This window comes from Capricornis sumatraensis, chromosome 3 (assembly GCF_032405125.1).
Source record: "Capricornis sumatraensis isolate serow.1 chromosome 3, serow.2, whole genome shotgun sequence".
NCBI lineage: Eukaryota > Metazoa > Chordata > Mammalia > Artiodactyla > Bovidae > Capricornis > Capricornis sumatraensis.
This window is the reverse complement of record NC_091071.1, coordinates 165,786,106-165,812,391: the sequence shown is the minus strand read 5'-3', so window position 1 is coordinate 165,812,391 and position 26,286 is coordinate 165,786,106. Positions and strand designations below refer to the sequence as shown.

Here is a 26,286-nt window from a genome sequence, read left to right as displayed (position 1 = left end):
GACTTCCCTTTTATTATGGCTGACAAGTGATTTTCATACAGGTGTTTAACTAAAGTTACTTAAAAATAGACCCCAGAATCATACACATACAGGGGGAGGAGAGAAAAATAACCAAGAACAGGTGGAACCACTGTTGTTGCACCTTCCTTTCCAAATAAAAGCAGAAGCGCTGGGAATGCAGAAACGGCCTCTTGACTCCTTGTCTTGGTGAGAGGCCTTCTGGGGGCCCTGTCCCTTCCTCACCCCAAAGGCCAAGGTGAGTCTGGGATGAAGACAAGGGACCTCCTTGGAACGCAGGCTACTACCTCCCATCCTGACCCCTCCCCCAGGCTCCAAGCAGGAGGGCACCCTGCACACCCTGTCTTGCCCTGGCTCTGGGGCAGCTGCTGTAGGGGACAAGAACAGAGCCCCAGACACCTTCCAGCTTCTGTTGAATCTCTTTAATAGCTGTTAACGGCAAGTCTGGAAAAGGTTCAGGACAAAGTTCTTTTTTCTTTCTTTTTTAATTACAAAACTAACAGCTGTTAGAGTCTTTTTTTTTTTTTTTCCTTTTTTTCTTATCCCAGCTACAAAATACTCTGGGGAGATACATTATAATTTAAAATATATAATATTGCACAAACAACCAAAAGGTTAATTAAACTAAACAAACAATTACAAAGAGAAAAATCCTATCCCATGAAAAAGAAAAAAAAAAAAAGATTCAGCATTCTCTCCATCCCACCCCCTCATTGAAGGTTTGAAGTGGAAGTGACCACCACTCTCTTGGCGTCCCTGACCACGATCCCTTTAAATCATTGGTGAACACACCAGATTATGTACAAGAATCACCGGAGCAGCATCGTGAAGCACCAGGGTCTCCAGGGATTCCTGCAACCCCTTGTCCCCCCAAGAGAGGTGCAGCTTTACCAGCGTGGAGGGTGAGAGCCACCAAGACTGGATCTGCCTTCAGGAGGAAGAGCTTTTGCAGAAGCCCGTCGAGAATCTCAAGCAGCTCACCCCCAGCGTATCCCTCCAAGAGGCAGAAGGGTTGAGGCGGAGAAGTTGGGCTTACCGGAGTTGTAAGTACTCAGCTTTGATCACTGCTCTGTACTGCTGGTAGCTGGCTTGTGTCCTAAGCTACGGGGGAGTCAAAGTGGGTGGCTGGCTGGACAAGGTACCCCGCCAGACAACACACGGAAGGGCCTGAAGTGGCCCCCTCCCTTCTTGGGGAGGGGAAGAAGGGCAAGAGCAGACTCTTGCAGGTGGCACAGCTGGGCTAAGGACTCAGGTGTATCCGACATGAAGATGGCTTGGGAAAGGTGCTGGGGACATACCAGCCTGGACTGGGGGAAAGGAGCGAGTTTGGTCTCTAGATTCTGAACCACAAGGAGCCCTTCCTGGAATGGAAAATGCCTGGGAGGGACAGATTCCTAAGGGAGGCAACTTTCCCAAAAATGAATGCCTCTTACCCGCTGGGATAGGAACCAAAGTGTGTCTGCCATCTCTGTCAAGCCAAGGGCAGGTGGCACGGCCTTCCTTGCCGGCTCATGGGTGACACAGTGTTGTCTCGGCATCCTCCATGAGACCGGTGGTTTAGCCTCTGTCTACACAGGCACATGGGCGAGGGCTATCCCTTGGGACACCTCAGCAGGAGTCCCCCGGAACAGTGGGTATTCAGCAGAGAAATGTAGGCTCTTCCAGTGGGGGGTGGGGTGGGCGGGGGAAGTTTCCTCCCCCTCAGGTCATCCTATGGTTGGCACAAGTCAGAGTTCCTGGTTTGGATTAAGCGAGCCCCTTCCCAGACGTGAGCAGGGGCCCGAAGGGCCAACAAGGAACAACCCAGAATCTGCCAAGAGCTCTGGTTGACAGAGGCCATTTGGGGGACATTCTTAGTCAGTGTCTTCCGGGGCTGGGCTGAGACGGGTGAGGGAAGTGGGAAGTCCTGTGGGCGGGGGAGCTGCTTGGTCTGGCTCCCCTCAGTCCCAGTCCTCCCACTCCACGTCTTCCAGCTGCAAAGGGGGGACAATGGAGATAATGGAGAGCACGAACACATATTTACTCCTCTGAGTCACGTCCAGACCCAAGCTCCCCCGCTGCCCCATTTCAGAATAGCCCTCCCTGCAACCCCAAGCCCCACTCTCCTGGGCTGGACCCTGCCTCCTATGAAAATGAACTACTAGCTTCAAGGAGTGTCTGGGGAGCAGAGCTGCCCTCTGCCTAAAGGGTGGGTCTGATGGTTCTAGACTCAAAGGAAATGCTTCTACCAGCCAACTCTGGACACCACGAGGGGATGCCCTGCCTGCAAGAACCCAGTCAGTCAGTCCCTTAAGGAGAGCTTGTCTCCTGCTGAGCAGAGAACACAGCTCCAAGAGGCAGCGACCTTGAGCGTGGCACTCTGATCAGAAGCCAGCGTGGCACAGGACTAGAGGGGCTCACTGGGCCTTCACTGGGGCTCTAACACCCTGATCCCCTGCTGAAGTCTCCCAGGCAACTCTCTTGGCCCGTTGCCAGTGGATCCCCTGGTATAATGGGTTACAGAATGACTCTGTTCAGCTATGTTTTATGTCAGGTTTTAAAGAGGGCTACAAAAACACCAGCGCTAAGAAAGCCCCGTGGCATGAGGGCACCATGAGCCTTCTTTCCTCTGGGTATAGTGAGGTCATAGGTGGCCCCCAGCCTTCAGTCTCCCAATATGAAAAATAAGGCCCTTCCCATCTCTCTAATCTGTTCCCTCCTTATAGCAGGTTCCCTGAGCTATGTGATGGAAGGAATCATGGGGTTGTTGTGTGACAGTTCTTGATATAACACTGATGTGAATCAGAGGTGTGGGCTGGAGCCTCAGTCCTGTCCCTTACTAGCTCTGAGGGCTTTTTTCCCAGCCTCTCTGTATCAGTTTTCATTTGGAGAGGTAGTGAAGCTTAAGAGCAGCAGGGCTCTGAGCTTCTACTTTGCGGTGGTTTTAGGAACACCCATCAGCGCTCCCATGTCCCAGGCTCTGTGCCTAACGGGTGCACATGCATCGCCCACCACAATGTGTGAGGTTATAGCGGCCAAGGCCATGTTTGGATGGGGCAGCAGAGTCTCAGGTCAAGTGATCACAGTCTTTTGTCTCCAAGGCCAGGGTCTTACGGTCCCACACCTGGTGACCATGAGTCACAAGATCTGGGGCAGCATCTGGTATCTGAATTTTTTTGGTGGTTCCTCAGGTGATGCTGATAGGAACTAATGTCAAGAACTGCCCCTCTCCGCCCCACTGGAACTCAGGGGAACCAGAGCCTGAGCCTGCTGATGACTGTTCAGGGCCTGAGCGGGAGGCCTTGGCTCCCTTCCCACAGCCGGCCACCTCAGATAGGAAGGCATCCACTGTGAGGGGCCAGTAGGGCTTGGTGGAGAGAGTCCTCAGACCTGGGGTCATTGGGCTTGCTTCCCTGTGGCCCACCATCAGCAGGCCCACTCACCTCACCGGAGGCATCCACTTTGGAAAGTGCCATCTGCACTTCTTCTTCAGTCATGTCCAAGTCAAAGTCCTTCTCCCAGTCCTCACTGATGTCTGTACTCGAGCCTAGAACCATGATCCACAGTGTGAAAGACGGGAAGGGGCATGTGAAGAGGCTGTAGCTGGGGGTGATGGAACCTTCAGCAGGGCCTGACAAATACACACCAGAGGGCTTACACCCTGCTATCTCTGGCTCAGTGATCTCACTTTTAGGGATCTATTTTAAGGAAAAATACTAGATTCAGTAAGAAAAAAAAAATTTAACCAAAAGGATGTTCACTATAGTGCTGTTACAGTGATAAAAACTTAAAAAACCACCTAAAAGTCCTCTGCTAGGGAATTATAAAAGTAAAGGGTATAGTCCTATGATGCAAAGTTAGGTGGCTTTTAAAGGTTAGGCTACAGAACATCTGTATGCATGGCAAAATAATCTTACACTATTAAGTGAGAAAAAGTAAGTTACTGAGTAGTGGAGAAACACTTTGGTCCAGAAACTCCCTGGAGCCATGGAAATCTCTCAGAAGAAATAAACAATGACCCTCCTCTGCCTTAGTCACTCCCTTTTACCTACACTGATCCTGCTGCTACTGAATCATACCAGGCACATCCCCACCTAAGGCCTTTGCGAGGACTGTTCCCTGTACCTGGAACTCTTCTTCAGATACCCACAGGCCAACCTGCTCACTTCCTTCACACCTTTGCTCATACCTGACCATCTAAATGTGGCTTGCCCTGACTGTCCTATTTTCAATTGCAACCCTGTCCCCCTCACTCTGCTCGGGATGGTCTTTTCCATTGTATTTATCACCTTCTAGTGTATTACATCATCAGGTTCCCTGTGCTTGTTGGCTAATAATAGAGAAACTAGAATGTGAGCTCCTGGAGGACAGGGAGCTTCTATTTTCTTATGTATTCCAAGTGACAAGAACAAATAGTTTGTACTCAATAAACATCCATGGACTCCTTCTCTAAATCAAGGGTTGGCAAACTATGGCCTGTGGACCAAATCCAGCCGACCATCTGCTTCTGGAAATAAAATTCTGGAACACAGCCATGGCCATTCGTTGACATATTGCCTATGATTGCTTTCATGTTGAAAAGACAGAGTTGTGAAGCTGGGACAGAAACTGCATGTCCCCTGAGGCCTAAATATTTGTGACCTTGCTCTGTACAGGAATCACTTGCTCCTCCCAGTTCTAGGTGATTCTGATGCCTGCTAAGGTTTGACAGCCACTGCTCCAAACATTCATATTTGGGTATGCCTTCTTACAGGCAATATAAAAAAAAAGTACATGTGAAAGTTATTACTGAGAAGAAAATGACAAAAATAGTTCCTGTAAAAAAAATACATGCAGTATGATTTCATTAAAAAAAATATGCTCACAGATGCACGCACACACACACAAAGGAAGAGCAAAACACCCATAAGAATCCAATAATCGTTATCACTAGGCGAGGAGGTCAGGGGGTAATTTTTCTTTTTTTCTAAAATGATACATTACTTTGTAATCATTTTTTTTTAAGGCATCTTTTAAAAAAGTAAGCTCTGATCCCCCAAGGGCACCACCTGTAAATACCTTGTTTCTTCTTGTCTAGCTTGCTCCTTAACATGCACACAGGCTCTGAGCGCCACCCCCAAGCCTGGACCCCACATTCCTTATTAGGGTTCTTGCACTGTTCTCTCTAGTCACCCATCTAGCCATAGGCAGTGTGGTAGTGTCTCTCCACTTCTCTGGTGGCTCAGATGGTAAACAATCTGCCTCTAATGCAGGAGACCTAGGTTCGATCCCTGGGTTGAGAAGATCCCCTGGAAAAGGGAATGGTAACCCACTCCAGTATTCTTGCCTTAAGAATACCCATGGACAAAGGAGCCTGGCGGGCTGCAGTTCATGGGGTTGCAAAGAGTCGGACGCAACTGAGTGCCTGAGGGACTGAGCACATAGCACACAGTATCTCTGGAGTCGAGCGAACCTGGGTGGAACCCTCTTTTTTCTACTGTGTAGTCCTGGGCAAATTATTCTGGGCTTCAGTTTATTTATACTGATAAAATAAGAATAAAACCATCCTCTTTGCAGAGAACCACCGGAGGAGCTTATTAGAAAGCAGATTCCTCCCTGCCCATTCCCCTCATTCAGATTTAGCAGGTGTAGGTGGTGGCTCAGAAATCTGGATGAAAAAAAAAAAAAAGAAATCTGGATGATTCTGTATAGATCTTGGCCTGCAGTTTGAGATACAACAGTGTTACAAATAGCAGCATCATGTAAAGTGCCTGTAACATACATCAGTTCAGTTCAGTCGCTCAGTTGTGTCCGACTCTTTGAGACCCCATGGACTGCAGCACGCCAGTCCTCCCTGTCCATCACCAACTCCTGTTTACTCAAACTCATGTCCATTGAGTCGGTTGTAACATACGTACACAGTGGATATTCAACAAATGGACCTGTTAAACGCTGGTCCTACAGGTAAGTAATTTTGCACATGGTCCTTGAGCCAGTCAGGATCAGATCTCAAACAAAGACCCAGTTCTTCTGACTCTGCGTGGAAGGTTCCCCGTGCTTTCAGGACACTCTGGCGGCTCATGCCTGGTTCTCTGTCAGTGCAGGCTTCCTGTGGGTTAGAAGCCAGACTCCCAGCTGATTTCTCCCTTTAGAGCTGGGGCTGTGGTCATGACAGCTCTTCCTAACCTCAGGTTTCCCTCCAGGGATTTGAAACTCTCTTCAGGGCTTAAATGCTAGGGCAAACCCGTTGGGTAGAAGAGAGTCTCGGGTAACATTTTTGGGGCACTTCATACCTATCTCAGAGGGTGGATGTGAACAGTCCCAGTTTACAGATGAGGAGACAAAGGCTTCAAGTGGCACAGAGGTGAATCTGGGCTTTCTCTGCCACCTGCCTCCTCCCCATCCTGTCCTGTCACACAACAAGAGTACTAGTAAGATCGCCATTACCCTGGGCACGTGGCAGAGATCTGATCTAGGCAACAATTTCAGACATCTCCATGGAGTGTTACTGTTTTCTTTTGTTTGTAAGGAATGGGGAGTTTTCGGGTGACTGCTAACATCATAGTGCTGTCACTCACAGCTCATCTTATTCTGTTTAATTGGATCTTTGCTTCTCCAAAGAAGAAATGGAGGCCAAAATCCCTCCCAGGTGGCCAGTCAGCGGTGAAGCGGGGCCGTAAGCCCCAGGCTCTTTCCAGTCCTCAGTCCACAGGGCCTGCTCCAATCCCCGCTCCCTGCTCCCTGCTGAGGGTGCCTGAGCAGGCTAAGTCTAGTCTCCTCAATCACCTGGACCTCGGCACAAAATGCAGGAGGGAAGCAGTTCTGCAATGACAGCCATCACCCTGGGACCTCAGGAGTCTCTTTGGCTTGGCCACCCCGAAGACTGCTGTGCCCACAGACCAAGCCTCGCTCATGTCATCTTTGGATGTGGACACAGGAAGGAAAAGGAGTCACTCTGCCTCCAGGACAAAAAATCTATTAAGATTTTACTCTCTCTACTCTGTTCCCACTGTCTCCTCTCAGTCCAAGACCCCAGCTTTGCCCCACCAAGCGTGTGAGATGCAGTAGGGCAAACGGTTAGGAGCTTCCGCTGCACTTCTCCATGATCTCATTTCTTCCAGTCTCTACCCGTCACATTCTCCAGTAGCCCGCTTCCAAATGGAACCAATAATTCTTAAACCTTCTAACTGTGTCACTGTTATCCCCACCCTTACCCAGCTCAGACTCTATGAACCATCATTCTGATCACTTCCTGCGTACACTCCACTTTTGTCCTTTTGAGTTCACCTGGATAAACTTCAACCCTGATTCAGTCCAACTCTCCACCTGCTCTGTGCCTGCACCTGAGCGACTGAACATGGCGGGACAAAAGTGCAACAGCAGTGACTGGTCTCTCTCAAAATTCATGACCATTATCTCAAAAGGACCCTTCATACCATCTGCCTAGCAACCCCACAGCGCCTGCTGAGTCCACCACCTACTCTGCACTCTCCCAAAGGTTATTTCACATTTATCTAAATGCCTACTGGGTGGGTGATTTATCTTAGTTTCCTACCAGTAAAAAAGAAAAAAAGGAAAACCTCACAGCTCTCATAGGATTTTTGGTGAGGACTGAGTGGTATGCATATCAAGTGCTCAGCACAGAGCTATATAAATATACAGGAAGCGTCCAGAGACTGGCTGGTACCTCTTACTATCTTGATCATCTCCCCAAAGCAGGGCTCTACCCCAATTTCTTCCCTGACTGAGGCTCTATCATGAAACAATGACTCTCAACTTATAGAGAAAACGGAAGCTGACAAAAGATCAGTAACATTTCTGAAGTCACATGGCTTATAAGCAAAGTTGGGATTTGAACCCAGAACTGTCTGAACCCCCAAGGCTGAGCCCTTAGCTTAGTTAGCCTCTACATGTAAAGCTCCTAGTGCAGGCTGGGCATGTAATACACGCAGCACGACCTGCTGCTTTGTGGCACCATGTTCAACTTTCTGAATTTGGCTTAAGATTTTAAGTTCTATTTCTGAGCCAACCCCACCTCTCTTCTTATTCCTCCCTCTCCTGGGAACAATACAGAAAAGTGGGCTTTGGTCACCCCCTTCAACATGCCCCATGCCCTCTGCTTTTTGGACTCTGTAGGACCCTGCAGCCTGGACTACCGCTCCCTGCCCACACCTGCCCCAAACTCTCCAACCTGTCTATACAATGCCTGTCTCCTCGTTGATACACCTGCTCATGCCCAGGGGTTCCTTCTTTCTCTGAACTCCTCCGGTACCAAGCCTGCCCCTTACTGCTTCGTGCTTCATCATAAAAGACTACAGCCTTTGCCCCTCCCTCCTCAGTGTCTCATAAAGAGTAGGCAGGAGCTCAATGGATGACCTCACCGAATCAGTCAGAAGGAAAGCACTGTGTTGGAAACTAGAAATCTTGCAGTTTCCGTCGGGGAGCAGAGCAGGGCAGGGTGTGAGGGGCCCGTTCCCATCCACGGCAGCAAGCCAGTCACTCACTGCCAGCAGCCCAGGGCGCACCTGCTGGGCAAGCTGGGTGGCTGACTGGTGCTGGGTGTGGGCAGACAGGATGCCTGTGGGTGAGGAGCTGACGGGAGGTTTTGCTGACAATCGGCTGCCTCTGCAGAGGTATTCTGGATGGTACAAAACAGGCTAACACCAGCGATACCACCGTTCTCTAACTGCAGGAGTTAGAGAGGTTCCTCCCTGACACAACGTCAAAGCGTCTCCTGTCTAAAATTTCACTAAGCAGATAAGAAACTAAAGCTCTGTTACTTAAGCTAGGTCACTGCAAGTTCATGAGTATTCATTTTATTCTTCTTTAAACTGTACACGTAAGCTTTGTTCATGTATTTTATAATAATAATTAAAGGAGGCCTGGGGAAGCTAAATGACTTTCCTGAGGTCATCCAGGGGAGAAGACCCTTGGCACCAATCAGTGTCATAGGAGTTCCCACCCCGAAACTGAATTGTCCAAAAGGATAGGAACTGGCACACTGTGGTAGTTAAGGGCATGGGTTTCAGGTCAGACAGACCTAGGTCTGAATCTGGCCTTACTACTCTCTGGCTGTGTGAATTTGAGCAAGTTACTTAACATCTGAGGCTCACTTTCTTCAACTATAAAATGAGGACAGTAATATAGGGAAATGAGATGTAAATTAGAAATTAACAAGCTCCCCTGGGAACTGAGAAATTAACTGCAATGTTACATCCTTAACCCATGATCTGACATAAATCTTATTTTGTTGACTCTAAGACTCCAACAGTTATAAGATGCATCCTAAGTTCAGAGAAGAATGCATGTTCAAATTGATGGAATACAGTAACAAACACTCAACCTATAGTAGCTGTCACCATTATCAGTAACACAAACGAAGGCCATCTCTCCTAGGATCCTCATAAGGGGCAAGGAGACAAGTCTGCCTTATGAGGCGGCAACTCTCACCTGCCCTGCCCCCACATGCTCCCTGGGGTTTGGCCTTACCTTTTTTCCCATTGTTGGAGGGTGTAGACTTCCCACTGTCCGAGTTCAGCTCAAACACCCGTAAGTCTGTGAGGACCTCTTCCCTGAGAGTCTCTACTCTGGCTGGAGGTCGGGGCTCTGGACCGCTGGGGTGGCAAGCAGGGGTGTGGGGCTTAGACTGAGCTCGGGGTGGGGGTCCAGTCTCGCCCGTATCCACAGCCAGGTCCTGTTCCTCCAAAGATGCCTCTAGAAGCTTCTGGGACAGGTCCTTGGGCTGTGCTGGGGCCTCAGAGGCAGGGGGCGGTTTGGCAATCTGTGTCACCAGGGAGACGCTCTCACTGCTCTCCGAGGGGGTCACCTCTGTTGGAGGTTCAACGGGGGTCACCAGATTCTCTTCACAGGGGCTCTGGGGACTGGGTCCTCCTTCAGGCAATGTGGAAGGTCTGGCCACAGGAATCTTCGCCTCTTTTAGGGATGTGGGTGAAATGCCTGCAAGCTCCTCTGTCAAGAGAGAAAGGAAGGAGAGTGATGTACTCTGGTCAGCCCCAAGACCATCATGGAGACCACCAGACAGAGCTCAGGTCCTCATCAAAGTCTGTTCCAGTCAAACCTATGGGTGTGTTGGTTTCCTCACCCCCTCTCCATGGTAGTTCTGTAGGTACTCCCTGCTGGTCAAAGTATCTCCTACCTGTGAGGCCTAGTGCATGTCTGGTAGGCACTCAGCTTCTACAAGTGCAGCCCAAGGTAACATGACAGCTTAGAAAGCCAAGACCTGAAAGTCAGTCGGGATGAGGCTCAGGCTGAGCTCTGCTACATCCCGGATGCATGATCTTGGGCAAGCCACTTAACTCTCCGTTGACCTACCTGCCTCATTTGCAAAAGAGGGATAATAAAGTTGTGGTAAGGCCCATACGTGTAGAGCTTTTAGTACGGGTTGGGCATATAATATAAGCACTTAATAACTCTGTTAACATATCATACAGGTGGCTCTAACACACTCCTAATAAGCTGAGCTACCAGGCAGAGGAAGCTCAGCTCTGTCCCTAAGCCAGCGCTTCCCAAGTCTGGCTGAGCATTAACATTACCAGCAGAGCTTGTTAAAAATACAAGTCTGGGATGCCCCTGGAGGTCCAATGGTTAAGACTCCATGCTTCCACTGTAGGGGGGCGTGCATGTTTGGTCCCTGGTTAGGGAATGAAGACTCCCCCCATGCCGCATGCTGAGGCCAAAAATTAATTTAAAAATTTTTTAAAATATGTAAGTTTGGCCACATGCCCAGAGTCTTAGTTAGAAGAAGAAAGAAATCTGGAATTTCAATAAGCACCTCCTACTCTGAAGTAGCTGGTCCATGGGCTGGCAACTGGCACATGCAATCTCTGTACCTAAACCTGGGGCCACCAGACTTGGTAAACACTCCCTTGTTAGCTCAGACTATCCTTGGCACCTGCAAATACTGTATTCAATCCCTCCTCTTTCCTAAGGTGCCATGTCCCTCCAGGCTTCAGAGAGAATGGCCCAGACAGCCCCCCACAGGCAGGACTTGGTACTTGCTAATCACCTCTCAATACCTCTTACCTTCTTCCTCCTCCCAGCCAGGCTCTTCAGAGATGCTCTGTTCTGCCCGCTGCTTCAGGGCATCCCTCCGGGCCTGCTCCTGAAAGTGGGGGAGGAGTAGATGGCCAGGAGCAGTCCGGGAACCCCCTTTCCCAGACTCTGGTTCTGACTCCAGAACTCTTGGTACCCTCTGTCCCCTTCTTCCCTCAACAAAACCCAGCCCCCTACCCAAGGCTGAGTGGAGTACCTCCTCTGGTTAGGCCAGCATACCTGCTCTAGTTGATGGACTTTATAGAAATACCGATGCCAGAATTCTGAATGGGAAACAGCTGCAGGCACCTGGCGGGAGGGGACAGTAGAGATGGGACTTCAGAAGTGGTTGTGTGGGGTCCATGTCCCGAGCCTTATCAGCCAGCTCCCAGTCATTCTGGATTTCAGAGGGTCTAAGCAGCTGAGCTGTGGTTCTCACAGCACTTTCAACTGCCAGACCCACCTTTCTGGCCCAGGAGGTGAAGAGAACTCCCATCAGGCTTTGCTGGCCCTTTCATTTCTCACCGTGATTGTCAGAAGCCTGGTGACTTAGATTCCCCCACATGGATCCTTGGCTCAGGAGCTGGCTGGTTAGGCTCCACAGGGCCTCCTGTTGTGCTCTAGGCCAGAGGACTCCACAGTGACTCTGGACATGATCCTCCCACCTCCCCACACCTTCAGCCAGGAGCCGGCAAGGCCCTCACCATCTTGGTGTAGAGGGCCCGGATGGAGGGGCTGCCTACAAGGAGCTCTGAGATCTCCCCCTTCTTCTCCTCCAAGCAGAACTCAGAAAGCCAGGCGTCAAACAACTCTGGAGGCCCTGCAGAGAGACAGATACTGATGGTCAGTTCTGCGGGGCTGAAGAAAGAACCCTGGGCTTAGAGAAAACACACCAAAGCCTGGACATGGACAATGAGGAAAGCATAAGGGTTTTTCCAAAGCCACGTGGCCCAAGGTGGGGGATCAGGCAGGGCGAAGGGATGGGTGGGCCTGCTATCAGGGCATGGCCCCTCAGTGATCTCCAGGGGCTGCAGTCTCCTCTCTCTCTGGGGCCTGCGTGGTTTGTAGCTCACTACACTTGGCTACCGAAGCCTCTCCTCTGGAACAGCTGCTCTCAGCTCACCAGTGACGCCATGCTGCCAGATCCAACGGCAACTTCTCCGTCCTTGGTCATGCGGCCACCCTACAGCTTCTGCCTGGGAATGACTACCTTCCTCTTGAAGCCCTCTTCTCTCCTGGCTTCTCATTCTTGCCTCTATTTCCTCCCACTGCTCTAGCAGTTTCATCTGAGTCTTTGGTGGGCTCCTCTTTCTCCTTTCCTTATCTCTTCTCATTCTCCATTTTCTCCCAAGATGACCTCCACTGAACCACGAGTTTTAACCTCCTTCTCCCACTGACAGTTCCTCAGTCTGGCAGCTGAGGCTACCTTTCTGGGCTCCAGATCCAGAGGCCAGGACACACCCACCTGCCCAGATGCTGCAAATACAGCGTACGCTCACCTTCTTCCCTCCCGCACCCGTCCCGCCCAGCTGTCCACCGGAGACCTGGGGGCCCTCCTAGACTCCTCCCTTTGCAGTCACTCTGGGTTCCACTTCCTCAGTGTCTCTTATATGCACACCTTCCTCTTCAGTCTACCCGGCCCTTCCCTGGTTCTGGCTTTACCTCTGACATGAGGATTCCGACCCAGCTTCCTAACTGGTCTTCCTGTCTTGTCTCTCCCTATTTCATCCTTAACAAAACACTGCCTGAAAGCTCTTTTATAAAATGCAAAATCTGATCACATCAGGTCTTAAGACTCTTCAACAGTTCTCTACAGTACGGCTTTTTAGACTATGGTCCAAGGATAGGGTTCAAAGGGTTAAAGAATTCCCATACTGCATATACAATTCTATTCAAAGAGGGCTTATGATTTTCAACTGAGTTTTAAAGGCCTTTGTGATGCAAAAAAAGGTTAAGACCCACTACTTTGGGGACAAAATTCCAACTTCTTAGTCTGGTACCCAAAGCCCTTCAGTCCAGTGCCCCTGGCAGCTCTCACTACCCTCATTTCGTCACACGTACTCTCTGTCTGGTATTCTCGAATGCCTAGGTTTTTTCAGACCTGCAAATGACCTGTTGTCATGCTTCAACATTGTTCTCCCACTTCTACAAGTAAAACTAGTTTACTTCTAATTCATTGTTAAAATCTCAATTCAGGCGTCACATCCTAGGATTTCCAGGCTGGGTTATGTGCCATCCTCTGGGTTCCCACTGCTCCCCTCTTTCTGTGGAAGCAATCACTCCATCTCTAGTTATCTTTGCTTTATTCCGTTTCTCTCTCCTAAAGGCAGGCAGGTTCCTGGAGGTCTGGGCAGGGTTGATTCAGAGTTCCACTCATTTCTGGTGTCTAGTTCCCACCTAGATACCAGTTCCCCTCTCTAGATGTGGAGCTTGCTGTACATCAGGAGCTTAGCAAACAGGCCAGAGGGAAGGCAGGCAGGGCAGCAGGGCTGGGAGGAAACCTGACTGAAGATAAGGGATGAGAGGAGCAAAGCCTCTGCAGATAGGGATGAAAACAGTTTGCGTCCAGGGAGGAAAGGCAACCATCAACCCATCCCACCAGATGCAGGGTTCAAAGTAGCCCCAGCTCTGGTCCTTTACACAGAGGCTACCTGGCCATTGCTACAGAGATAAACGGGGTGTACAATCCAGACTCCCTTGGCCTCCCTGCCCAGCAAGCCTGCCCCCTCACCACAACCCCCTCACCATCTGGTTCATTGCAGTAGGTTGCTGGGTCTGACTGCAGGCTATAGAGGCGAGCCTATAAAAAAAGAGAAAAAAGAAGAGAAATTCCTGGGTACTGGGGACAGAAAGCAATGCCTCTCTGACAATCAACCACGACCCAGCTTCGCCCCTGTTGGCTACCATACCAACAGGGCCCCTGGTAACTAACAGTATGGGTTATGGGTGGAGCACTACTGGGCTAGGAATCTAAAACTGGGGCTCCTAGAAAAATGGTCTTGCATCCAGTATTCCACCCCTGGAAACTAAGAAAATAAAGCAAGCAGGCCACAGAATCATATATATAAAATAGTTTTGAATTATACGATATACAAGAAACATTAGTGCAAGTATATTAATAAAGTCCAAAATTCCCTGGCAAATTTTAAAATATTTAACTCAAGTTAAACCAATTCATCAAGAATTTCTTAATTTCATAGCCAGTCTGCCAAATGAACTGCAAGCTGTGTTCCCATTAGGGCCACAGGCGTCGTGAACTTTAGCTGGTACATGGAAAGCCCCTCCTTCCTTCCTTGTTATTACAGGAAGCATGGGTGGGCTGCATCAGAACTTTAGCAAGTGATTCCGGTTGATTCACTGTTATAATTTAAACTTCTGTAATTAAAAAAATTTCACAATCCACTTAAATGTGTACTAAGTGGTGGTGCTAATACTAGGGCTGAAAAACACGCTTGAAAAACCATGTTTGGGGCGGAAATTCAATGCGGTAAAATGCTGGCCAGATTGCTGTGACACCACACCCCGAGTGTGGGAGAAAATACTCCAGGGAATGTGAGAAATAATGGTGAGAAAATAAAATGTAGCAGAAATACACTACTGCTGATGGTATAATTGCTTTGAAGACGTACTCCTCCTGTACATTTATTTCAACTGAAAATCAGTCTTAAACAACACAAATGTGGAACTCATGCATGCCTGTAAAGATGCTCTCGAGCACTCCTTGTTATGGATGAAAAGAATCTACATGTGCAACACCAGAGAAGTGACTGAATAAATTATGCTATACACACCTACAAGAATTTAAAGACACTAAAAATGATGGTCACAAGGAAAGATGCAAATAGTTATAAATTTCTTAGAAGTGGGTTAGAAAACTGCATATATAAAGTGCTTTTCTGTTAAAAAGAAAAACCCAAACTATCTTCACCAGTGTTCGCGAGCCAAAAGAAATGGGAGGTTATACACCAAGGAGAAATCAGTGGTTCTCTTTGAGTGATGGGATTATGGGTTTAGAAATAATTATCTTCTTGCTTATTGGTATTCTCCAACTTAATTACATACACGTATTTATTTCTTATGAACATGTACTGCTTTTGTGAGCTCAGGTTGGAAGCTAGAGCCCGGGGCCGCTAGCAAATACCTTGGTGCCATCATAGGGCTCAGCCGTGCCAGAAGGTGTGCCCATCAGGGTGATGACGTCACAGTCGATGGTTTTGTCTGGTGAGGGAGCAAAGGTATCGGAGATCACCCCCAAGAAGTCAGACAGCCCTTTCTTCATTTTCTCTGTCGCTCCAGAGGAGCCTTCAGTCTGCAGAGAGAAGCCAACAGAGGACGTGAAGTGGCTCAGGAGCAGGCTACGATCTGGGGTTTGGGGTAGAGAGGGGTGAAGCATCAGGGGTCAAAGTGTACTGTGTAGGGGGACCAGGGAAATATTCACAATGGTTCACTCCATCTCTGGGCCTGGAGATGGAGAGGGGGCAGCCAGGGTCCCCACCCCCCAGATGGGGGTGCACATTAGGGCCACCATAGGCCTGTGTAGGTCAGAGCAGAGCTCCTTCACTGGCTGTTTCACCAAAATTTCAAGGCCAGTCAAGCTGATCAAAGATTGACAGGAGAGGATCCATGGCACAGACATTCAGCAGGGAAAAGGGACTTAGAGGGAGAGAGATGGGAAAGGTACCAGCTTTTCGGGTCAATCTGGGATCTGAATCCCAGCTCTACTACTTGTTAGTGAAAGTGAAAGTGAAAGTGACGTCGTCAGTCATGTCCGACTCTTTGCGACCCTGTGGACTGTAGCCCACCAGGCTCCTCTGTCCATGGGATTCTCCAGGCAAGAACACTGGAATTGGTTACCATTTCCTTCTCCATTACTACTTGTTAGTAATGAGACCTAAACCTCTCAGAGTCTGTTTCCTTATCTATAAAATGCAGCTAAATATACTGCCTGCAGGGGGTTACTTTGGAGATTTTTTAAGAGATAAGGCAGGCACAATGTCTGGCACATAGCAAACATTTAATAATTAGCAGTACTGTAATATTACAATCTCATCATCATCATTGCTCAGGAGGTATTCTGTATGAAAGATTGAGGAAATATGGGCAGGATGAGGACCGACAGCCTTGCCTAGAAACAAGCCTGGGACCAGCTGAGGGCCAATGCATGGAGCTCCTAGAAGAGGCAAGTGGGCCACCCATCTGGAGCCACGCTGGTCAGAATGCCCTTGAGCAAAAAGGGACGGTGTGCTGAGAGACAGGACCAGGCTCCACAAACCTTGCAGCAAAGTGTCATATTTACTACCAATGAGGCTGCCCAGGCATTTTATTCCTTGAGCCTATCAACTGTGCCTGGCACATGTTGGCATAGATATATAATTGTATTTGTTGAATGAAAAAAGGAATAAATAAATGAAGGAAACAAGTCGTGTCTCTGCTACTGGCTGGACATGCCGCGGTTCAGCTGGGTGACTACTCGTCATTCATGTTCATCAGTGGCTGTGGTCAGCAGGCAGACAGTATTTTCTAAGATTCAACAAAAGAAGCTTGGCTGAAAACACTCCACAATATGTTTTTCATAACATGGCCTCTAATTACGAGGCAACTGATTCCACTGGTGATCAAAGAAACTGAAGTCTGTTCTACTACTAAAGGGGAAATTGTAATACAAAACTAGTACCCTATACTTCCTCGGAAATTTGAGCTCTGCGGGGGTATCTCTGACTGTATACAATTTTCACTTTTCATGCTGACTTGAGAATCTAATTCCTATCTCAGAGGAGAATTCCAGTATACGTCTCTGACTGGTAAAACCTGGATGAGTAAAAATACAGCCGGCAAAAACTTTTTGGAGGCAGTTCTACAGTAGATATTAAAAGGTCTAAAACTATATTCATCTTATATCCTTTTCAATACCTTATTTGGAAGAAAATATTAAAGGCAAAGATTAAGCAATCAGAATGTTCACTGTAGCTCTGCTTACAATATTGGAAAAAACTGAATCAGGAAACTAGGCAGTGGTCAAATCCACATAATGGAATACCATGCTGTGGGCTTCCCTGATGGCTCAATGGTGAAGACTCTGCCTGCCAATCCAGGAGACACAGGTTCAACCCCTGGTCCAGGAAAATCCCACACGTGGCGGGGCAAATAGGCAGCGCACCGCAACTCCTGAGCCTGCGTGCCAGAGCCTGGGAGCCGCGACCACTGAAGCCCGCGCGCCCCAGAGCCTGTGCTCAACAGGAGAAGCCGCCACAGTGAGAAGGCCACACAGCACAGCTAGAGAGCAGTCCCCGCTCGCCGCCACCAGAGGAAAGCCTGGGCAGCAGCGAAGACCCAGCACAGCCAAAAAGAAGAACGAATAGACAAAATGTCAGAGAAAAAAAAGAATACCATGCCATTTCTGATGCTGCAGAACTGGGTCTGCAGTGATTAATTGAAAAAGTAGGTCATGAAACATGGTGCTCAGGCTCTGGGGGGTGGAGGCGGCACTCACAGTCAGCTTCTCCTTGACCACGCTGGCGGTGGCCGCAATGGTGCAGGCCGTGTCGCGCTGCACCACCTGGGTGAACTCCGTCAGGTCCCGCTTCATGAACTCCAGGGCTTCGGAGGACTAAAGGAAGACAGAAAGAGCTGACAGCCAGCGGCTCCACCACCCTTTGTTCCTGTTTCCTGCGCTTCAGTACCAGACAGAACACATGGAAAACAACGGACATGGGCACCTGGGCTCAGAAACAATGCTTCCCTGTCCCAATCCCATGACATTACCCAACAGCAGAGAGCACAGAACTTCCTGCTGCTCTGAGAACAGGGGACTGAGCCCAACCCAGGTACTTAGAAGCTCTGTGACCAGGAGGAACTCTCACCAAGTCCTGGTTTTCTCCTAGGTAACGAGGGAGGTGGCCTAGAGCAGTGGTTCTCGTGAGCAGACTGGGCTAGGGGGCACGTGCAGTCTGAAAACAAGACAGACTGCGTCACATCGCTATGCTGTAAGCCATGACCTTTGTTTCCAATTGCAAACAGGAAGAGAAAGGATTTTTTTTTTTAAATCAAAGGAAAATGTTCTCTATTTCTACTTCTTTTTTTTGTTACAAGGAAATTCAGTTGAAATACGAGACAGCAGGTGAAATTACTTGTGTGAAAGGTATCACAAACAGGTCGTATTCATAATAGCAATAGTTTAGAAAGCTTTTATAAGCAATTTTTGACAATACCAGTAAAAAGGTGTGCCATTTTTCTATATTCAACAAAAGGGGTGTTAAGAGAAACATTGGATCAGAGTGTCTCCTAGACTGCCTTGGTTCCACCATCTAAAAGCTCTGTTCATCCATAGAGCTCCTTTGGGCAGAACTGACACTTGCTTCTGTCGGACAGTTTGCCTCTCACTCTGTGCTCAGACCCAGTGGGCAACAGCAACCGCTCAGCTCTTGTCTAAGTCTTACGTTGTCTTCATCCTCACCCACTCTAGGACATCTTCCTGGACTATCTCTGTGTTCACCTCTGCAAGCCCTTTCATTTTATAAGGGATAGTTACCTGCATTTTTGTTTTTTATTTATTTTTTTTTACACCTGCATTTTTAAAGTGTCTTTTTGAGTGTTCTGGTGATTTTTTTCCTTGGGGAAGGGTTTGCCTCATTTTCCTCAGCCTGGGAAGTCTCACCTATCAGCCAGAGGCTTCTCTGCTAGTGGGAAAGCCTCCATTTCAGATCTGGGACTCCTTAACTGGACTGAAGAGTCATTTATTAATTCTTTCTCCATGCACACTACTGCCACCTTAGTCCAGGCTAACCTGCTCTTTCATCTGGACTCTTCTCCCAGGTTGCATGAAAGTGAAATTCTCTCAGTTGTGTCCAACTCTTTGAGACCCCATGGAATTCTCCAGGCCAGAATACTAGAGTGGGTAGCCTTTCCATTCTCTAGGGGATCTTCCCAACCCAAGGATCAAACCCAGGTCTCCTGCACTGCACGTGGATTCTTTACCACCTGAGCCATAAGGAAAGCCCAAGAATACTGGAGTGGGTAGCCTATCCCTTCTCCAGGGTATCTACCCGACCTAGGAATTGAACCAGGGTCTCCTGCATTGCAGGCGGATTCTTTACCAACTGAGCTATGAGGGAAACCCCCCAGGTTGCATAAGATGCCTTTAACATCTTTTCCTCGTGGCAATAGGGGGAGCTCTCTAAGTCAGAGCAGACAGAGATGCCCCTGCTTTACAGCCTTCAGTGGCTACATGGTAGCCAATGGCAAATATAAAAGTATAAAATCTTCCCCTTCGCTTACAAGGTCCATATAATCTCGCCTCTGGGAGACTCTCCCACTATGCCCCTCACCGAGCTCCAGCTGGCCATGCTCAAAATTTCCCAAATGTTCCAGTATCTTTCCTACTTCAGGGTGTCTGAATATATCATTCCCTCTCCTTGACACATAGTTCTAACTCTTCAAGCGAACAAACACAATGAACGAACCCCCTCAGCTGGATAACTCCTGTTCCTGCTTCAGAGCTGTGCCTACATGTCCCTCCCCTGGGGGGCTTCCCTGATGCTGCCTCAGACCAGGCTGGCTTCTGCTCATGGCACCTGCATGTTCTCTTCTTTAACATTTCCTCTACTTTAGATTTCTGATTACCTGTTCAGTGTCTATCTTCCTGGGTAAACAGCGAGTTCTATGAACACAAAGCCTTTGTTTTTTATTCATGGATACTCTTCCAGTGTCTGACATAGAGCCTGGCATAGAGTTAGACTGGCATGTACCAGGACAGTTTTAATTATTAACCATTTACATGATTATCCAACAAATGGCTGTCTCCCTCACTTGACTGTGAGCTCTGAGGGGACCAATATGAACAGACATGGTGCCAGCCCTCTGGAAGGTCACAGTTTCCTGGGGAAAATGCTCACGTAACAGTGCTGAGGTGCAAGGGCAGAGCAGTGACCAGTGTATTGTGGGCAGGCTGGAGCGACTTGGTGAAGGGAAGCCTGGACGGAACCTTCAAGAATCAGCAGGAATTACTAAGGGAGCCTGGGCACGGTGGCACCTGGGGTTTACTGAGGCCTACAAGCATCGGTCCTGGGGGAAATGAAAATAAAGAGCAAAGCAGAAGCGGTGAGGGAGAAACCTTGACAGGGTGGCCACGGAGAGCCTGGTCAGCCCTGCTGGTGATGGGGAACCAACACCATCTGGAGGATGACATGATGAGATTTGTGGTTTTGACATGTCACTCCTAAGACTGGGAAGGACGACAGGTCCAAGACTTGAGTAGATCAGAAATGGAGGAAGACCAGTCAGGAGGCTGTTGCAATAGTCCAGGAGAGAAAGCAGAAAAGTATGAATAAGGACAGCCCTGGGAAGGATGACAGGATGGAACTGGTTCAAGAAATATTAGGCAAAAAAGATGGATTTGGTGATTAAATAGATGTGTTGACTGAGGGAAACAAAGAGTCAGGAAGAGCTACTGGCAACTAAACTAAGTGACTGGGTGGTTGCAGGGCTGCTAGCCAACGGAGGAAATGCTGAAGGGGGAGCAAGTGTAGAGAGAAGCTATATAGCTATATATATATATATATTCTATAGTCTCTATATAGTACTATATAGAAGCTATATAGTATCTGTAGCGACTAGGGGATATTTGGGTCAATTGTCCAGCAGGAGCTATTCTCAAATACTAAAGCTCCAAGGAAAGGACTAGGAGTCACCCTGAAATGAAAACGGAAGAGCTCACCCAGCAAGAGTCCGTTGAGTGAACAGCACAAGGCACTGAGGACCAGGTTCCTCAAACACTGCCTTTAAGAGGCAGGCAGAGGCACCCATGAAACAGGAAAGCCTGGAGAAGCAGCTGGAGAACTGAGAGAGAATCAAGAAAAGCCAAGGGAGTAGACGTTCAGGAAAGAGAGAGCGACCGCTAGAGTCTAAAGCAGCAGAAACGTCCAGAAGATAAGGGCTGAAAAACACCCGCTGGATTTGGCAAGTGGCAGGTGAAGCTGAGTGTTTACAAAGATAAGCCTGTACGTAGTGGCTTCAGGGGTGGGGAGTCGAGACATGATGTTGTTGACTTCAAATTTTAAAAAGGAGGATGTTGAGGCTGTCACCTCCAAGTAAAAAAGGAAGTGGTTGGACAGGGAATGTGAGGGGACAGTTAGGTTTGGGGAAAGTTGCTGAAGGCAAGGGGAGGAGCAAATATGAGGCTGAAAACACTTGCTAGGGTAGGGGGTGGAGGCTGAGAGGCCCAAGACCAGGCCCAGATGAGTTTGGGGAATCCGTGGTAGAGGCAAAGAGCAACGCTAACTTTTCCCACCAGTGTTCATGGGCAAGTGCGAGCACACACACGCATACACACACACACACACACAATAGGGGGAAGTAAGAGGAAGAGGAAGGCAGATTATAGCACCATCTCAAAGCTGTCGTTTCTGGGGCAGCATATGCTATGGGGTGCAAGAAAACTGGGGGGTGGGGGTGCTGGGAACTGAGTGGTCCAGACACAGCCAGGATAGTGAGGGAAGGAAAGCACTGAAAGGCCAAGAACAAAATTAACAGAAAACGGTAGCTGGTATTTAAGAGGTTTCCCCATCACTCTCAGTACTTAAAAAAGAAAAGTCCTTATTTAATATTTAGTGTGTGCTAGATACTGTTTTGTGCTTTACACGTATCATCATTTAATCATGAGAACAATTCTGTCAGGTAGGTATTATTAGTATTCCCACTTTACAGATGAGGAACTGGGGCTTTAAGAGGTTAAATATCTTGCCAAAGTTCATATAAGTGTAGGAAATTAAGTCTCTTCTTTTCAAATGGGGAATTGTCAAAGGCAGAAACAATACCCACTCCCCCTGCTTCAAATGAGAGAACAAAGATGGAAGGCTAATCAACGACCTGTTTTTCGTGTTATGGGAAGACCAACCTTGACAGTAACACATAGGAGGCCCTCACACAACATTTGCTAAATGAATGTCAGACTCTCCTTCCAGAAGACTGCTCAACAAGAAGCAAGCTACTCTGGGGTCTCTTCTATTAGAACTCAGTTTGAAATTCTCCCTCAACTTCAAACTCAGTCTGAAATTGAGTCTTCATTAACAACATAAACAGCTCAGGCCATTCTCAGATTTTCTGGGCTGTAGCTGAAAGGCTAGTATGTAGGCCAGGCGAGGCTAAAAATGCTCACAGAGTAGAGCATTGATTTAACTGAAGCCAGAAGCCTCCTGGAGTTGCCCTGAAGCAGGACTCATCCCAGATGCTTGAGGTAAATGGTAATTAACTTTTTCCAGAATTCAGATGAGTTGGTTTTGACAAACCAGCGGGGAATGGAACAGGAACACACAGTGGCATTGTCCACGGGCAGAGCCAAGCCTCACTCACCCCACAGGGCTTGCTGTCTCCTCACTAGACCATGAGTTTGGGGAGGCGCACGACTCCAACTGTTGGGCTAATGTCGGTATCCTGAGGGCCAGAGAGTCAGAGTGCTGGCTATGGCATACACGCTACTATTTGCATGACTATAGGAGGAAGTTTCTATGGCAGAATCCTTTTTCTTCAAGGCCTAGATCAAATGTTCTCTCTTTTACAAAGCTGAATTTCCCAAGTGGGAAAACACCACTCTTTCCCACGGATTCCAACACGGTCGCTCCAGTCTTTAAGACCATCTTTGTTTCACTGTAGGTAGAGTCACACTGGTCTAAGTCGGGGGTCTTTCCTCCCAGAGGGCCCAAGTGAGCCTGGTCCCTGAGGCCCGGGGCCCACAAGGTTCAGCGGGATACGCTCGGGAACAGGGTGCAGGGAGGTGCCTTGGGGCCCTACTGGAGGAAGGGCGCTGGCCCAGCTTACCTTCTCCTTGACTGCCTGGTAGCTCTGCTGCAGCCAGCTCCGCCACCATCCCACGTCCTCCCTGTGGAAGACAGACACATCTGGAGGCCCCGCGGTGCGACTCGGGCCCGCGCAATGATCGGGTCTCAGTACCCCTCTCAGATGTGGCCCGTGGGTTGGGGCATCACAGGCCGCTTCCCCACCCCCTCACGCTGTGATTCCACCCCGCCCTTTCAGCTCCGTCAGGCCCGCGCTGGCCTCCCGTTCCCTCGGGGGACCCTGGCCCAGCACCCCAGCCATGGGGAGAATTCGGGGCCCAACGCCCGGAGAACTGGATGACGGGCTCACCCTTCCGCCATCTTGCCCGCATGACATCACCACTATTTACTGACCTTTGACTTCCGACACGGCACCGCCCCCTCAAGCACCACCCCGGAGGGGGCGGCCCAATCCCCGCGCCGACATCGTCCTCAGCCCCATATCCACCTGGCTCCATAATTAGACTCCGCCTCCTTAAACTCGGTCCAGGCTAGGGCCAGGGTTCGGACTTAAAACTCCGCTCCTGAAAGCTCGGTCCAATCCGCTCTCAGGATTGTCTCCAGGCCCCACCCCAAATGTTAGCCCCGCCCCCCAACATCGAATCCAAGTTGGTATCCGCTGACATCGGATACGGTGGCCGTTTTGGGTCAAGATTGGCCGGTGGCAGGGGGTTCGAATTGTAACCCGGGTAGAGAGGAGGCAGGGAGTGAGCCAGCCTGGAGCTCGAACGTCTGTAACCCTGAGCGCAGGGCTAGGACCGCCCCCCTTTATGAAACCTGCCGCGTAGCAGCAGCCTGGGGTCTCTTCGGGCTAATTGAGCAAGCTCAGTCCGTGGAGGACTGGGCGTTGTTTGGAGGAAAATTCAGAGATGTCTTCATTGCAACCTTTGGGGGAGGCACTCTCAGGAGATTGGGGAGACAGACACATTTAGTTAGCTCAATTTTTGGCGACCCAGCTCAAAACTACATGAATGTGTGTGTGTTTGTGTGTGTGTGAGGTGAGTCTGGAGTTGATAGTCTGGAGAAAGACTCTGTGTGTGTGTGTGTGTGTGTGTGTGTGTGTCTGGAGGAGGAAGATTTTGTGTGTGTGGTAACTTTCCGAATGAGGCCTCCGTTGCTCTTACCGCCTCATCTGCTACCTGCCTGCATCTGCACCCTCATACTTTGACCTCGATCCCGTCCTCTCTTTAATTTTTAAAAAATTTTACTGGCGTATAGTTGATTTATAATCTTGTGTTAGTTTCTGCTGTACAGCAAAGTGAATAAGTTATACATTTGTGTTCAGTTGCTCAGTCTTGTGACCCCATGGAATGTAGCCTGCCAGAGTGTTCTGTCCATGGAATTTTCCAGGCAAGAATGGGCTGGGATCCAACCCACATCTCTTGGGTCTCCTGCACTGGCAGGTGGATTCTTTACCATTATGCCACCTGGAAGACCTCATATATATATACATATATATCCACTCTTTTTTTGGATTCTTTTCCTATATGGGTCATTTCAGAGTGCTGAGTAGAGTTGCCTGTGCTCTTCAGTAGGTGCCTATATAGTTATCTATCCATTGTCTCTTGTCTATGGGTGTAGCTATAATAATTCTTTTCCCCCACTCCATTTTGTTTCCCTTCTTACAAGATTATTTCTGTCATCATGCATGCTGTTACTTCTCCCATCTTAATATCGAGCAAACAAAAAACTAACCCGCTCTTGACCCATCACCATTTCCCTATTCCCCTTTAAAGCAAAACTCCTGGAAGTATTCCCTATACTCACATGTCTCCATTTTCTCTTGATCTCACTTCAGTGAGGTTTTTGCCTCTCCACAGTTATTTGAATTACTTTTGTTAGGGTACCAAGAGCAGTGGCCAATTTGCAATTCTTATCTTATTTGAACACAATTGATCACTTTCCTTCTTCAGACGTTTTCTTCACGTGGCTTCCAGGACATCTTGCCTTTCTGAATTTCCTCCTACTTTGGTGTCTCCTTCTAGATGTTTTTTGCTGTTTTGTTTTCACACCTACTTCTTGTCCCTGGAATGTCCTAGGGCTCAGTCCTTGACCCTCTCATTTTCAATCTCTGTCATCATTTCCCCAGATGATGTCATCAGGCCACATAATTTTAAATCCCATCTATACACTGACAGTTCTCTGAATTTTCTCTCCAACCCACATGTATTCTCTGAACACCAGGATCATTATCTGTGTTTGGTTGTATAATAGGCATATTAACTTAACGTGTTCCCAAACTCGCGATGTATCTGCCTCAACTTCCTGTAAACTTCTCCAAAGCTGTCAATAGCAGCCATATGCCTCCACTTGCTCAAACCAAAGACCTGGGAGACAATTTAATTTCTCACTTTTTTCATACTCAAAAGATAATTCCTTGGCAAATCTAGTTGGTGCTACCTTTAAATCAAAATAAAAATCCAGTAGCTTCTCACCACCTCCATTGCCACTATGTAGGTCCAAGCCACCATCATCTCACACCTGGATTACTGGTATCTCTGTGTCCACTCTTGCCTTCTACTAGTCTAGTCTTCGTTCATCCTGAAGGCAATCTTTTAAAAAGCGTACGACAGTGGTAGTGTAAAGTGGTCCCGCTGCTGTGGAAAACAGTATAATGATTCTACAAAAAATTAAACATAGAAACACCATGTGATCTAGCAATTCCGTTTCTAGGTATATACCCCAGAGAATTGAAAGCAGAAATTCAAGCAGATACTTGTGCACCCGTGTTCACAGCTGCATTGTTCACAGTAGCCAAGAAGTGAAAGCAACCCAAGTGTTCCTTGACAGATGAATGGATAAACAAAATGTGCTACACACATATACATGTTGGAGTATTATTTAGCTTTAAAAAGGAAGGAAATTCTGACGCATGCTATAAGAGGGAAGAACCATGAAGACGTTATACCAAATGAAATAAACCAGCCACAAAAGGACAGATATTGTAATATTCTACTTATGTGAGATGCTTTGAATAGTCAAACTCATAGAGACAGATTATAGAATGGTGGTTACCAGGGCCCAGGGGGAGATGGGAATGGGGTGTTATTGTTTAATGGATTCAGAGTTTGAATCTGAAAAGTTTGAATCTGAAAAGTCTTCTTCTGCTCAGAAATCTCCAATGTCTCATTTCACTCAGAGGAAAAGCCGCTACAGCCTCACAGTTTCCTTGAAGTTGACCTGACTTTGACCTACTAGGCCTCTCATTCCTTCTGTTCCAGCCTCAGTGGCCTTGAAAATTCCCAGCACTCTCCTGACGCAGGGCCTTTGAACTTGCTGTTCCCTCTGCTTAGAATGCTCTTCCCCCAGATATTTGAGTGCCTAGAACGGTGCCTGGAGTGGAATATTGGTAGGGCAAGTGAAATAGAACATGTAAGGAGAGTAGGGACAAAGACAAGTCTAATTGGGAGCAAGCTGGAGTGGCTAAAAA

General features: G+C 48.3%; 1 protein-coding gene across 5 annotated transcripts; it reads right to left on the bottom strand.

Annotated features, from left to right (window-relative positions):
* Positions 1 to 239: 239 nt before the first annotated feature.
* Positions 240 to 23,314, bottom strand: BSDC1 (BSD domain containing 1). Of its 5 annotated transcripts, none has more exons than XM_068967634.1 (11): positions 23,211 to 23,314; positions 22,840 to 22,900; positions 17,519 to 17,635; positions 15,170 to 15,337; positions 13,774 to 13,828; positions 11,733 to 11,848; positions 11,269 to 11,337; positions 11,020 to 11,098; positions 9,466 to 9,945; positions 3,441 to 3,544; positions 240 to 1,991 (listed from the first exon to the last, which is right to left on the bottom strand). In XM_068967634.1, exons 1-11 carry the CDS (start codon positions 23,312 to 23,314, stop codon positions 1,959 to 1,961), a joined length of 1,386 nt encoding a protein of 461 aa, XP_068823735.1. In that variant the 3' UTR covers positions 240 to 1,958. The 5 variants fall into 5 exon arrangements, with proteins under 5 accessions (XP_068823735.1, XP_068823736.1, XP_068823738.1 ...); XM_068967635.1 differs by lacking the exon at positions 23,211 to 23,314 and adding an exon at positions 23,167 to 23,177; XM_068967637.1 differs by lacking the exons at positions 15,170 to 15,337; positions 23,211 to 23,314 and adding an exon at positions 23,167 to 23,177.
* Positions 23,315 to 26,286: the final 2,972 nt, after the last annotated feature.